The sequence below is a fragment of the Capra hircus genome, chromosome 1 (genome assembly GCF_001704415.2).
Source record: "Capra hircus breed San Clemente chromosome 1, ASM170441v1, whole genome shotgun sequence".
Classification (NCBI taxonomy): domain Eukaryota; kingdom Metazoa; phylum Chordata; class Mammalia; order Artiodactyla; family Bovidae; genus Capra; species Capra hircus.
Window position 1 is genome coordinate 50,187,625 of NC_030808.1, and position 15,931 is coordinate 50,203,555.

The window sequence follows — 15,931 nt, forward strand, 5'->3', positions numbered from 1 at the left end:
ACATACTTTCATGAACAATGAATTTTTTTTCCCTAAGAAACTGAGGCATATATTGTATAAAAGAAAAAGATTTGTTGACCGAATATTCAAAACTCATTATTGTCAAGAATGTTCTATCTGCTTGTTCCAGCTTAATTCTAAAGATTTAAGAGTTTTCAAAGAAGCAGTGTACTATCACATAAGAAAGGACAGTTTTTGAAATCAAATCTGATGTTTGATTTTCTCTTCAATGATAATTTAATCAAGATAGTTCCCCCCCCCCCCCCCCGTTTAGCTGCAAATCAATAGATGGAATATCCTGAAGAAAATGAAAAAGCAAAGGGCATCTAGTATTTTACTGCTGAAACTTACTGTGGAATGAAGTGTTTCAGACACTCAGTTGGGTCTGACTCTTTGTGATCCCATGGACTATACAGTCCATGGAATTCTCTAGGCCAGAATACTGGGGTGGGTAGCCTTTCCCTTCTCCAGGGGATCTTCCCAACCCAGGGATCGAACTCAGGTCTCCCACATTGCAGGCAGATTCTTTACCAACTAAGCTATCCTACTGCTGCTGCTGCTAAGTCACTTCCGTCGTGTCCGACTCTGTGCGACCCCATAGATGGCAGCCCACCAGGCTCCGCCGTTCCTGGGATTCTCCAGGCAAGAAAACTGGAGTGGGCTGCCATTTCCTTCTCCAATGTATGAAAGTGAAAAGTGAAAGTCGTGTCCGACTCTTCACAACCCCATGGACTGCAGCCTACCAGGCTCCTCCATTCATGGGATTTTCCAGGCAAGAGTACTGGAGTGGGGTGCCATCGCCTTAATTAGCTTAAATGTACTTTAAGGAAAGTCTTTGGCATTTGCTTCATATCTAAATCTAAAAAAAGGCCTAGATATCCTGATATCCCACTTATCACCATCTTAATAAAGCTCTAAATAGACTTTATTTCTCTTCTTTATTGTATTTTTAATGCAGACTTTTTATATCAGTGTAATATTCTAGTTAAAAATAAGCCAATATATAAGAATACTATTCCAGTGCATTTTATTCAGTATTATGTAAATTTTTATACAAAATTGATCTTAGTTCTGAAGGGAAAAATAAAAGCAATTGCTATCACTTAAAAAAAGGAATGTAAACTGTGAACTTGGGGTGATTATGTGTAAATGCAGGTTCACCATTTTTAATGAAGTTATCACTATACTTTGGCCCCCTCATGCAAAGAGTTGACTCATTGGAAAAGATCCTGATGCTGGGAGGGACTGGAGGCAGGAGGAGAAGGGGACGACAGAGGATGAGATGGCTGGATGGCATCACCAGCTCGATGCACATAAGTTTGGGTGGACTCCGGGAGTTGGCGATGGACAGGGAGGCCTGGCGTGCTGCGATTCATGGGGTCGCAGTGTCGGACACGACTGAGCGACTGAACTAACTGGCCACTATGACGAAGGTCATTGAAAATGAAGATGGGGAGGCATGTGTAGCGGCTTCCCTGGTGGCTCAGACAGTTAAAGAATCTCACTGCAGCGCAGGAGACCCACGTTCTACCCCTGGGTCGGGAAGGTCCCTTGGAGAAGGGAATGGCTACCCACTCCAGTATTCTTGCCTGGAGAATCCCACTGACAGATAAGCCTGGCAGGCTATAGTCCATAGGATCGCAAAGAGTCGGACACAACTGTGTGACTAACACTTTCAGGCATGTGTGGGGGCTATACAGAAAATACCTGTACCTTCTCCTGAATATTCCTGTGAATCAAAATGGCTCTAAAAAATAAAGTGTTAATAAAAGAATCCAAAAAAGAACAGATGTATGTATATATAACTGAATTAGTCTGTTCACCTGAAAATAACACATCACTACAAATCAATTATATGCCAATAAAATTAAAATATTAATAAAATAAGAAAGGTATGAACAGATAATTTTCATATAAAATTTGTAAATTTGTCTATAAAGTTTTATTGTATATAAAATACCACAAAATAAATCTCAATTTATGAAAATTATTACACTATTTGTAATTATTTTTGGAATTTTGTGTGTTTTTTTGCCTTCAAAAACTCATTCAAAATATAGGTTCAGCTTTACTTGCAATCAGGTAAGTGGTAAAATTAAGTTTAAGAACTTTTGTTAACTATCATGTATGTTTACTTCTGGTAGTAGAGAAAATAATTTATGTGACATGGGGAAAGGTTCACTCATTGATTTAGCTTAGGGGAAATTTTTAGGATACCGAAGGAATAAAATAGAGCAATTTTATTTGGCTGGTTCCAAGTTAAAGCTGCCAGGTGAACCATCCTTCCATTTACAGCCAGTACTTCATTCCCTTTATATTATCATCATACATTCACAGAGTGCTCTGCACTGTGGCTGTCATTTCTGAGTTAATACACTGGTAATGCACAAGGACACACAGTACTGAAGATACACAGCCATCCTTCCCACAGCCTACACTTCTCGTTAAATTCAGCATGTGCTATTTAAACCTTTAGTGAGAAATACATCCACTTTCTGCATGTGCACACTTGAAACACAACAATAATACATTTTCTAATGCTTTTCTTAGTGATTTTTGCATTTTGAACTGAAGGCTCACAGATATACTCCTCTACAGCCTTCAACATTCCGGATTTCACAGGTATATAATCAGAGGGGTGACCGTCTGCATAGCCCTTTGGCTTTACCTATATAACTTATACCTCAAACATCACCCTTACTAAGTACTTTTTCCCCTTTATTTGAGCAGTTCCTGATACCTTGATTAGTTCAACAGTTTTTCCAGAACCAAAGCAAAGTAGGAACATCCATCTTTATGGTTTATAGATGAACCTCCTGTGACGTTGCCCCACAAAACAGTAACTTTCTTTGAATTTTAATATTTTCTATTATGTGTATTTAGTAAATGTTCATTCACTTGACACTGTGTTTTCTATATAGTAATCTACGTCTTCCTTATTTTTCTGTCTTAATTGCAAAATGCTTAAGGCTAGACCCTGAGTCAACCAAGATCTGGTGGGTTGTGTCCCACAGAGCACTCACGGCTTTCAGACAAAAAGGAGAGGCTGTTAGAGAGATACATGGCCAAACTGTTATAGGAAAGAAAGCTATTTTTAGCATCCTTTTATAATGTAGAAAATGTTTGAAATATATTATTTTGCTTATTTTCTACATGTAACAAGCTTTAAATAATCTCTGAAGGTAAGGTTTTAAAAAATATCTTTTATTAAAGTTGAATATTCAGAGCCTGGGATATACGTTAGTCCAGAGGTCTTATACTAATTATCCTGGTCCTAACAGAGAAAACACCCAACTCAGAGAAATCACAGCCCAGCAAAGTGGTAACACATAATCCAGCTGTATTTGATATGAGGATTACATGTGTGCCACCTGTAAGCCATTTCCCCAGCATCTCAGAGTGTGCTCTATAAACACACATACTATTTTGAGGATTCTTTTCATGACATCAAGAAGAATCAGGGTGGTATATTATTAGGCCAAATGTAAGCCTTAAGTATAAACACTTTCACTAACTTTCTTTTAAGCTGGAGAAACAAATTTTAAATTAATTTTTAAGTTAACTTATCCAGGCTCAATATTCATTCCTAACACTTCAAGGGGACTGTTTTAGAAATCAAGAACAATAAATGTTCAGAAAACTTTCTTTTTGAGAATCTAATCTTCCAATAACATGTTGAACATTAAAAACTTCACAATGACATTAAAAATATCACTACTTATAATTGCCAATAACTAGAGATGGCTGGATGGCATCACTGACTCGATCGATGCATATGAGTTTGGGTAAACTCCGGGAGTTGGTGATGGACAGGGAGGCCTGGTGTGCTGCGATTCATGGGGTCACAGAGTCGGACACGACTGAGCGACCGAACTGAACTGAGACAACTCAAATGTCCCTCAGTAGAGGGATAAACCACACTGTGTTTTACAATGGAATACCTACTCTGGACAATAAAAAAGAAACAAACTATTGATACGCTTGACAGCTTGGATGAATGTCAGATTCCCTGTGCTAAGTAGAAAGAAGCCAAACTTAAAAAGAGACTATAACTAACTAACTGTATGATTCTATTTATATGACCTTCTGGAAGAAGCAAAACTAGATGGACACAAATCAGATTGATAATTTCCGAGGGGTGGGTAATGGAAGAAATTGACACAGGGCCTGGGGGATTTTTTTGGAGTGAGGAACTGTTCTGAACTGTGGTGGTGAATACATGACTCAGAATTTGCCAAAACTCACAAGACTGTACACTAATAAAGCAGAGTGAATTTTACTGTAGAAAATTATGCTTTAACAACTGGAAAATTTTCATTTAAAGTTCATAAATTCACTTTAACTCATTTAAGACATTGCAGATAGGCATCTTTCACAAATATACTTAATATCCCTAGTGGCTTTCAAATTACTTGTCTAATTCTATTTGCACCTACAGAGAAATGTTGACAGAAACAAGAAATGTTCGAATGTGGTGGAATACATCAAGATGCCTGTGCTTAATGTGAAAATAAAAATCTCATTCTAACCACATGCCTTTTCTATGAACGATCAATATATTCATGGGTAAATGGAGAATATATGATAAACTATGCCTCTGTGGGACAAAAAGACAGTATGAGGAATATAGTTTAGATTGTATATTTAAATAGAATGTAGTGGCTCACATTTCTGTCTAAGGCTTCTAATTATTTGTGAGCATAAATCAGTTGTATAGCGAATTACAAGTAAATTTGTCAGATTACTGGGATTAATGTTAATACCAGTTTTCATCTTAGCTTTCACTCAGAGAAAATGAAAGATTAGTGAAATTAGTGGCATTCCCACACCCAGATTATAGCCATCCTCCAAATGTCATTTTCCCCTCAAAGGATGAGAGAGAGAGATTATAATACTGTATGAATTTAGATATTATAAAACTAAAATAAAAAGGAGAAAGATAATACCCATAGTGTTTTTTACCTTTTCCATATATTCTCTTTCTGTTGAGACACTTGCAGCCCTCAATTCTTTTCATCACTGTGTCAACAAGTAGGTTTTAGGGATCCATCACAAAACATTAGAAAACATGTTAGGATGGTCAAGTTGCTTTGCAGGAGATTTGAACAAAATTTATAAATCAACAGGAATATGCAGAAAAAATAAAGTCTGAGTTTCAAATACTGAGTTGTATCAGTGAGCCAAAACCAAATGCACACGCATTTCTACACAATACATCAATGAGAGAATGCCACAGCAATCATAGTGAACAAACCGAAAAGAAGGACCCAGTGATAACATTCCTTACACATTAGGTCAGTTGTAACTTACAAAGAACTGCCATCTTCAATAATAGTGCAACTTTCCATCTACCCAAGGTAAAGCAAACAAAAAAGAAACAATCTAATGCATCGTCTTGACAAATATTGAAAATATTTTTACTTGAATAAAAGCAGGTTCAAAAATTAACAAGAGAGCATCACTGTTCATTCACTAGGGTAAAGAAAAGAGTAGCTGTTAGTTACAACTTGATCTTCCATCTAAAGTTTTCTACCATCTTTTCTTATCTGTAAATCAATGAAATTAATTTCTTATCATTAAATATAAACAGGATTAAGGTAAAAGTGACATGCATACTGTCTACACAGATCCCCAAGTGAACAATAACAGAACATGTTTTCCTGCTTTTTTGCCGTTAACTATAAACAATGAAGCCTGGTACGCACCCTATAAAAGATGAAAAATTTCCATCAAGCTTCTTTCCCTTAAGTTTTTAAAAATTACAATGTGATGTTTGCTTTAATAGCTGCTGTGGCATAGTAATTTCTTCTCTTTTTCACTCCCCAGTCAAAACCAAGCAAAACAAAACAAAAATATCCCTTCTTCCATGAATTTGCTTATATATAATATAAAGTTTAAAGCTTTGATAGTATGTCCAACTGTCCCCTCAGGATCACTATTTGAACATGTGTGTGTAATTGGCACCTGAAACTCAACAAATCCTTAAGTCTTAAATTTACCACCTTTGCCCCCTAAGCCACACCTGCTCCTTCTCCAATCTCCCTCCATCTGATAAATGGCACCAACCCATTCACTCGGTTTCTTTAACAAAAAAACCTACACAAGAATCATCCCTGATTTATCATACCTCACAGACATCCAGTTTATTAACAGGTACTGTTGGATCAAAATACAACCCAAGGTGGGCCATGTAACTCCATCAGCATCATTCTGGTCAAAGCCCTGGCCATCTCTTACTGGTTCACCGCATCAGACGACTACACTCTCACTGGTCTCTCTGCTCCCATCTCTGCTGTCCTAAAGACGGTTCACATAGCACCGAGTAAAACTCTTTAAACACACAAACCAGCATCAAGTCCCAACATTGATCAAAACCCTTAATGGCTACTGATGCTTCTAAGTTGCTTCAGTCACGTCCGATCCTAAAACGTATCAAACTAGAGTTCTCTCACGGCCTTAAAGGCAATATATGATTTAGCTCCTGCCTCCTGTACTCAACTTCAGCTCTCCTGTCCCTCTTGCTCTTCTCCAGATATGCCAAAGGGATATACCTGCTTCTCTGTTCTGTACTTGAGTTCTAACCCTTTATGCTCTTCACCCTGACAGCCTCAATGCTTGCTGCCTTCTTTCAGGTTTCTGTTCAGTATTACCTTTCCTGATGACCTCAACCAAAATATAAACCTTCCTTATCACGATTTATCTCTTTCCCTGGTTTATTTTTCCTTCCAGCACTTACCACAACCTGACAATATACTATGGTTGTTTGTTTACTTGCTGTTCTCCCTAACTAGAATACAAATTCCAGTGAGGGTGGGACTTTATCTTATTGACTCTGAATCTCCAGTCAGTACATGCAACTGAAGGAAAACAGAATAGTAAGGCAAAACTTGTATTCTCTATTCATTGAGCTTTTTGAACTGTGGTGTTGGATAAGATTCTTGAGGGTCTCTTGGACTGCAAGGAGATCCAACCAGTCCATCCTAAAGGAGATCAGTCCTGGGTGTTCATTGGAAGGACTGATGTTGAAGCTGAAACTCCAATACTTTTGGTCACTTGGTGCGAAGAGCTGACTCATTTGAAAAGACCCTGATGCTGGGAAAGATTGAGGGCAGGAGGAGAAGGGGGACGGCAGAGGATGAGATGGCTAGATGGCATCACTGATTCGATGGACATGAGTTTGAATGAACTCCGGGAGTTGGTGATAACAGGTAGGCCTGGCATGCTGTGGTCCATGGGGTCACAAAGAGTTGGACACGACTGAGCGACTGAACTGAACTGAAAACATTAGCACCTTATCTGTTTAGAAAAATCTATAACAATGTTCAACACTACCAGCTCCCACAACAAAAAACCTTTTTTACAAAACTATGAAGTAATATTGATTCAATTTAATATTGTATATTTAAAAGCTTAGTACATCAAAAGTACAAAAGGTCTATTTATAAAAGACAAGAAACAAAAAGAATATTCTTTTAAAAAATGATATTCCTCAGCATTTCAGAACATTATCTTACCTGAAGTAATTATTCCATTAATACCCATAATAATACTTTTGCTTATTGACCAACATCTTGTGTAAAGTTAAATAAATATTTTTAATTGTTTCAGTTCAGTTCAGTTCAGTCGCTCATTTGTGTCCGACTCTTTGTGACCCCATGAATCGCAGCACGCCAGGCCTCCCTGTCCATCACCATCTCCCGGAGTTCACTCAGACTCACGTCCATCAAGTCCGTGATGCCATCCAGCCATCTCATCCTCTGTCATCCCCTTCTTCTCCTGCCCCCAATCCCTCCCAGCATCAGAGTCTTTTTCAATGAGTCAACTCTTCACATGAGGTGGCCAAAGTACTGGAGCTTCAGCTTTAGCATCATTCCTTCCAAAGAAATCCCAGGGCTGATCTCCTTCAGAATGGACTGGTTGGATCTCCTTGCAGTCCAAGGGACCCTCAAGAGTCTTCTCCAACACCACAGTTCAAAAGCATCAATTCTTCAGTGCTCAGCCTTCTTCACAGTCCAACTCTCAGGTTTCATTTAATTTTGAAAAATCAAATTATCTCAAGATAAAACCTGACACTACAATGAAAAGAACCTACATAAATTTTTCCTTCTTCCCCTAAATTACAATTACCCACATTCAGTTCAGTTCAATTCAGTCACTCAGTCGTGTCCGACTCTTTGCAACCCCATGGATAGCGGCACGCCAGGCCACCCTGTCCATCACCAACTCCTGGAGTTCACCCAGTCTCATGTCCATCAAGTCAGTGATGCCATCCAGCCATCTCATTCTGTCGTCCCCTTCTCCTCCTGCCCCCAATCCTTCCCAGCATCAGAGTCTTTTCCAATGAGTCAACTCTTCGCATGAGGTGGCCAAAGTATTGGAGTTTCGGCCTCAGCATCAGTCCTTCCAATGAACACCCAAGACTGATCTCCTTTAGGATGGACTGGTTGGATCTCCTTGCAGTCCAAGGGACTCGCAAGAGTCTTCTCCAGCACCACAGTTCAAAAGCATCAATTCTTTAGCGCTCAGCTTTCTTCACAGTCCAACTCTCACATCCATACATGACCACTGGAAAAACCATAGCTTTGACCAGACAGACCTTTGTTGGCAAAGTAATGTCTCTGCTTTTGAATATGCTATCTAGGTTGGTCATACTTTCCTTCCATATTACAAGCATTTACTTAAGAATTTATAGCTAAGTGTCAATCATCTTAAATAGAAACATTTAAGGAAAAAGTAAATAAATCTATACACACTAGTTGGGCTTCCCTTGCAGCTCAGCTGCTATAGAATCTGCCTGCAATGCAGGAGACTCTGGTTCAATTCCTGGCTTGGGAAGATTCCCTGGAGAAGGGATAGGCTAGTCACTCCAGTATTTTGGGGCTTCCCTGGTGGCTCAGACAGTAGAGAATCCACCTGCAAGGGAGAAAGCCTGGGTTCGATCCCTGGGTTGGGAAAATCCCCTGGAGGAGGACATGGCAACTCACTCCAGTATTCTTGCCTGGGACAGAGGCACCTGGTGGGCCACAGTCCATAGAGCTGCAAAGAGTTGGACACAACTGAGCGACTAAGCACACACACACACTAGTAGTTTCAGCTTACTTTTACAAGAATATATTTTAAAAATTAATTATATATTCTTCTAGGTCACCAGATAAATTACACCATAAAAGTCACAAAATCATACTGTTTTACACTATCACAGAGTAACTTCTTCCATCAATATAATGGGAATCAGAGTAACATCAAATAATTTGACAATTACACTTCAGTAAATATTAATAACACAGTATAGATTTAAAAGTAGATATTAGGTGTGACATTACTGAATTCACCATTGGGGCTTTCAACATGTGGGAGGACTGTCAAAAGTCTGTGTTGGGTAGGTTCTTTACCATCTGAGTCACCAGGGAAGCCCCTATGTTGGGTAGCAGTGTGTTATTTTGCTTTGGCCTAATTTTGAGCCATGCACTAAGACACTAACGTGGAAACAGGGACTTGAATATCCAATATCCTTATATCACTGAGTGACATTTTGCTAAGACCTCAGTTCTATAGTCCTCCAGGGCTGAGAATCTGTACTCATTGTACTCTGGTTATACACTCTAATGAAGCTGAAATAACCAAAAACAAAGCAAGCAAATAAAAAAACCCAGAGTAGTAATCCAATTTACACTGGCTTCAAAAATGGGATACAACCAACTAATTAACTATAAATGGACATTCAAGTTGCCAAGTATGCATCTGTAATTAATACTTTAGATAACTTTCTCTTAGAAAACCACTGCATGGAACCTAAAAAGTTGAAGTTCTAAAGGATTTAATTTTGTTTGGTTGCTAAGTTGTATCTGACTCTTTTGTAACCCCATGGACTGTGTAGCCTGCCAGGCTTCTCTGTCCATGGGATTATCCAAGCAAGAATACTGGAGTGGGTTGCCATTTCCTCCTCCAGGGGATCTTCCTGACCCAGGGATTGAACCTGCACCTCCTGGATTGCAGGCAGGTTTTTTACCAAGCTACCACGGAAGCACAAAGGATTTGAGAGATCAGTTAAGATAAACAGATCCCTTCATTTACCAGACAGGAAAAGTGAGGCTCAGAGAAGTTACCTTGTTGAAAGATAGACAAATACTTGATACTGGAGTCACCTCTGGGACTAAGTCTGATTTTATTAATATTCTAATATTCACCTCAGAATTCCATCCTGGTTTCATAATAAATACAGTATAGTATAAATAATTAAGAAAAATGCTTATTAAAATATTGACAAAGGACCGCATGAAAGTATCTCTACAATATAATCTAAATCATGTAAAAAAGTCGAAAAAAAGTCAGATGTTAAGATGCTGGGCATTGATTGATATTTGGGGTATGTATATGCTTGAATTTATATATCTGCTTAATTTTTTTCTTTCTTTATATATTTTCCATATTTTCTACAATGAATAACTGCTACCCATTCATCAGAGTAAATAATAAAATGGAGAGATAAACATGCTATTAAAAGCCAACACTTGTAATGTTAACTATGGTTAATTTGCAGCATGCAAAATAGGAAATTAATTTGCTATTAAGGATGCACTGTTAAAGTATTTTTCTGTTAAATAAAGCAGCTACATTGTTTCTGAGGGAAAAAAAATCAAGAGTAAATGGGACAAAAATATATCCACCTACATATACAAAATGAAATGTTAGAAAAATATCAATTAAATGCAGTTTACTATGAATTTGTTGTTCTTTACTTTTAGGAGAAACAAGCACTTCATATTAAATATAAATGAAGCATATTGTAACCTCTGCCTTTTATCCTATTTGCCAATATGAATTTAATAAACAGAATGCAAAATTTTAATCTCCAATTGTAGCCAGATTTTATGTACTTCATTTTCTGATATTCTCTGAATTTAATTATATATACATATATCCAGAGTTCATTTGGGGCTATAATATCATATGTTATTACTGATGCAGAGCCTACGACACAGAATATGTATATTTGCTTCTAACTTCCATGTCTTCTACATATCTGGCAGCTCCAGGAAAACTGGCCACTGGAGGATGGTCCAATTAGCTTAGTTCCCCACTCTCCCCTAAATGATGTCAGCTTCACACTCTGCTTTTCCTCATGGACACTCCTTCCCACCTGTGCCCATCCTCTATGACTCAGTAAATCTCCAACTTCTCTAAAAACATCCTTGACTTACTAAGCCTATACTGGACTCTTCCCCAGGCATATACAAAAACTAACAAGTCAGATCTGTACAATTTACTGCATGATGTTCTCTTGTGATTTTATGTATATTAACTTTATTTTAAAGCAGACTGTAAATTTCTTGGGAGCTGGTATGGACTTTCCAGTTGGTGCTAGTGGTAGAGAACCCGCCTGCCAATACAGGAGATGCAGGTTCGATCCCTGGTTCAGGAAGATCCCCTGAAGGAGGAAATGGCAACTCACTCTCGTATTCTTGCCTAGAGAATCCCATGGACAGAGGAAACTGGTGGGCTACAGTCCATGGAGCTGCAAAGAGTCAGACACAACTAAAATGACTTAACATGCAGGCATGGTATCTAGTTGGTTGTTCTTTTGCATTCAGTGACCAGCAGAAGAAGGACTGAAGATGCTCTAAGATGTTCAATTAGAAATGAGGGACTTGGCAGATAATAGGAGCAACAAAGCATTCTTAGTATACTCACTAAATAACAATTGTTGTAAGGTATTAAGGGAAAAGCAGAGATTACAGGAAAACGTTTTTGCCCTTAAAACGTTATAATCTTTTTAATGTGGAGAAGCACTTTAATATCAGAAAACACTTAAGTTCATAATTAAATGTGTAGAAAATAAACTTGAGGAGGAAGAGGAATGAGATTCAGTCTTTTTATCATCACTGTAACAGAAGTCTCAGAGGTTTTCATAAAGAAGAAGAGCCTGAGGCATGGATCTTGAGAATCAAGATTCTGAAGATTTGCTGCACAGGAGGGTACTGTATGGATGCACAGAACCAGAACAAATCAGGACAAGGTTAGAGGGCAAGCACTAGGAATTCCCGAACAATATTCTAGTTGAGTAGAATTCTGTGGATCTTACTGAGAGCAGGAGAGCACAGAATTAATTAAAAAGGAAAGAAAGAACAATGTTGGGTTTTGAGTAGGAAAGTGGTTTGTGGAAAACAGAATTTAAATTAAATCAGCTATGTGAATAACATATACTGGATGGGAGACAAGCAGCTGGATTTCATATGAGGAGGAGGAGAATGGCAATCAGGAGATTTGGTTTTCTCCAGGTTTTATTTGGGTAGACACTATCTGATGTGCTTCTTGTGTCCCTATTTTTCAAATGAGACATTTGGTTAAACTAATTTTTCTAGCTTTAAAATCCATCGATGTTAATTCTGAGATCAGGTAGAAGGCTATTTCAGTTGGCCTGTTATAAGCCAAAACTAGTGCAAAGGGGAAGATTAGATGAATATGAAAAACTCAAAAGAACAATCAACAGGGATGGGTGGCTGAATGGATTTGAGAAATGAGAATATTGGAGGAACCAAACATCATTTTACAATGTCAAACTGGGTAGCTGGCATAAATGTGACACTTCTGAGGAAGAGACAGGAGTGGGAAGGAGAGCACTGTGCTACTGGAGCCTCCATCTGGATGTAGGGAAGACTTAGCTTTTTCTCTGTTGGTTTCTGTGTAATCTCAGAGTGCATATAAGTCTCAAAAATGCTGTCATTATCAGCAAAGAATCAGAAAGGATCTGATTCCTGTTACTTTACTTTAAAAATCCAGCTGGTTCATTTTCATTGATGCCCTTTTATTCACCCTGTACTTTTCATACTGAGAACCTCAAAACCACTCTGGACAGCAACTTTACACATGGAAAATTGATCTCCAAATCCAGAAATCCTTACTTGATGCTGGGGAGAAGGGTGGCAGCTGGAGGGGGAGGAGAAAGCCGGGGAGGAACATCATATTCCTCACTTCCCAGGTGACCATTGGAAAAGACCTGAAAGGAAATCAAAGGGTTAGCTTAGAATTTTAACTTCTGGAAGAGCTTAAAACAATAGCAGCTCTCAGACATTCTGTAATTTTGAAAAGAATGTATTGTTTCAGCTTATTCGAACAAGTGAAATATCATATAATTTACTTAGAAGAACCATAGTGATTTTCTGCCGCTACCCAAAATACTACCAAGTTATGTGAAAAAAAAAATACAGCATGATTCTTAAACATACTGAGGGGAGATGCTATAGTTTCTATAAATCAGATACAGATTAACTAGATAAATAAGTAGTAAAAGTTTCCAAACATGATGAGTTTTTATTGAAAAGTTAGCACTCTCTGTAAGGATTCAATAAGGGAAAAAAGTAGCGCTGGGTGCAATTCTTGTTTCAATTCCTCCCAAATAAATTATATCTCTCTGGGGTTAACAGAACATTTCTAAAGTTCTTGACAAAATAACACAGGAGTATAATCAGAAATGCCTTTGTTCTTTCAAGGTCGAAGCTTCAGCACTACTGGCAATTAGAGATCTGGTCTGACTTTCAAAGAGCAAGCAACTTTAAACATAGTTTTCAGTGTGTGAGCAACACAAACCAAAACTGTTACCTTGCTCATAAGATACAACAGCCAGCATTTAATTACTCAGAATTCAGGAATTCTGATTTCCAGGTTGCTCAGTCACATTATGGGAACTGAACAGCTGCTCTTCACTAATCCAACAATGTGAAATTAAAGCAATTTAAAAGAAAAAAAGAAAAGAATAACCTTGAAGAGACAGATTAAAAATATTTTAAGATCGTTAAGTAATGATTAGGGTTTTATCACGAAGCTCTCTCCCCAACTGTTTATTAGTTCCTATATAAATGGTATGGGCTAATCTGTGGCAAAAAGGATGTGATGTAACTTGAATAGTTCTAGATAACCCAATGAGTAACCTACCATTTTCTTTCCCCTTGCCTCAATGTTCTAAAATGATGTTGAAACTTTAGAAGTCAAACAGCCACATTCATCCTTGTCAACTTAAGAAAAGGAACGTGTTTAAAGAATCCATTTGAAATGTATCAATGTTTGCAGTTCAAAGCTACACAATATAAATTTTATATCATTCAAGTTATCACTCTTAAAAAAAAACGCCCTGTGCTAGTTTTTCATTTCTCATTACATTCAATACACTAGAGATGAACTATGATAAAAATATCAATAAATCTTTAATTTTATCATAGGTTATGACTATGGATGAAACAACAGAACAAGGTAGAGTTTTTTAGATTTTGCTACGACAAGAAATTTCTAAGTCGATATTACTTTTGTACAGATCAGTGAAAAACTTTAAACATTAAAAATCCCTTTAGCCAACAAATACATGTATCAAGCCACAAATGTTCATTGTATAATAGGCATATAAAGTCACCCTTAATTGGAGTACTGTGCAATTAACTGTTGCCAGAATGGATACAATTTGCTTCCTGCAATCAAAACTCTGTGATGTTTCTGTCATAAATACATTTAAAATTCATTCTGGAAAATGTCATATAGGTTTATATGCAATTATTTGTTTTAACAGGAGCAAGTATCTAATGTATTGTTGACACCTAGTAAAATTTCAACAATTATAAAATAAAAGGGAACTATCAGAATAAAAGTTTCTATTGTATTCCACATTGAGTTTTTTCGGGACAAAGACTGATTTCCTCATTTTATAGGACATTCCTTCAATGCTTTACACATAGTAGAGTGCAAATGAATACTGACTACTTATTAATAGATTATACATATGTGCAAACAGTAAAGGGCCTAAAAATGCAGGTAATAAAGTGATGTTTGCACTTCTGTTTCTCTAAAGTGGCTGGATGGCAAGATTTAATATTATTTCATTCTGAACTCTATGTTCCCACCTGTACCTATTTCATTAGACAAAATCATTTTATTTAAAACTACTGAAAGAGTGCAGTAAGTCACAACTTTTTGAGCTAAAAATAAATATATTAAGTCCTCTGGAAATCTGTAAAGTGTTTTGCAAACAGGAGAAAACAACAACTCCTCATACGTGAAAGCTGACAGTATCAACCGAAGCAGTTCACACAGAAATCTCCTTGATTCAGCCTTCTTTAACTGTCACAAGGAAACTTCTTCCTCTTCTGCCTTCCTAGCTCACTGTCACATATTTACTACAATTCCATTTGACATGCTTATTAAGACTAACTTAAACACCTCCAAATAGAGGAGGTGACAGACTCAAGGGGTCAGATCTGCTAGAGTACCTGAAGAACGATGGATGAAGGTAAGTAACACTGTACAGGAGGCAGTGACCAAAACCATCCCCAAGGAAAAGAAATAAAAAAGACAAAATGATTATCTGAGGAGGCATTACCAATAGCCGAGAAAAGAAGAAAAGCGAAAGGCAAAGGAGAAAGGGAAAGATATACCCATCTGAATGCAGATTTCCAAGGAACAGCAAGGAGAGATAAGAAAGCTTTATTAAGAGAATGCAAAGAAATAGAGGAAAACAATAGAATGGGAAAGACTAGGCATCTCTTCAAGAAAACTGGAGACACCAAGGGAACATTTCATGCAAAGACTGGCACAATAAAGGACAGAAACAGTAAGGACCTAACAGAAGCAGAAGAGATTAAGAAGAGGTGGCAATACACAGAAGAACTATACAAAAAAGATCTTCACGACCCAGATAACCATGATGGTGTGGTCACTCACCTAGAGCCAGACATTCTGGAGTGTGAAGTCAAGTGGGCCTTAGGAAGTAACACTACGAACAAAGTAGTGGAGGTGATGGAATTCCAGCTGAGCTATTTCAAATCCTAAAAGATGATGCTGTGAAAGTGCTGCACTGAATATGGCAGCAAATTTGGGAAGTGCGGCAGTGGCTACAGGACTGGAAAAGGTCAGTTTTCATTCCAATCCCAAAGAAAGGCAATGCCAA

The 15,931-nt window shown here is 37.7% G+C and overlaps 1 protein-coding gene across 9 annotated transcripts in view; it reads right to left on the bottom strand.

The window, feature by feature from the left end:
* Positions 1-15,931, bottom strand: part of CBLB (Cbl proto-oncogene B) — a 222,574-nt gene that overhangs the window by 31,051 nt on the left and 175,592 nt on the right. For all 9 annotated transcript variants that reach the window (XM_018062089.1, XM_018062245.1, XM_018062197.1 and 6 more), the window contains exon 13: positions 12,903-12,997. In XM_018062089.1, coding sequence (XP_017917578.1) covers positions 12,903-12,997 — 95 coding nt within the window. The remainder of the gene's footprint in view (positions 1-12,902; positions 12,998-15,931) is intronic.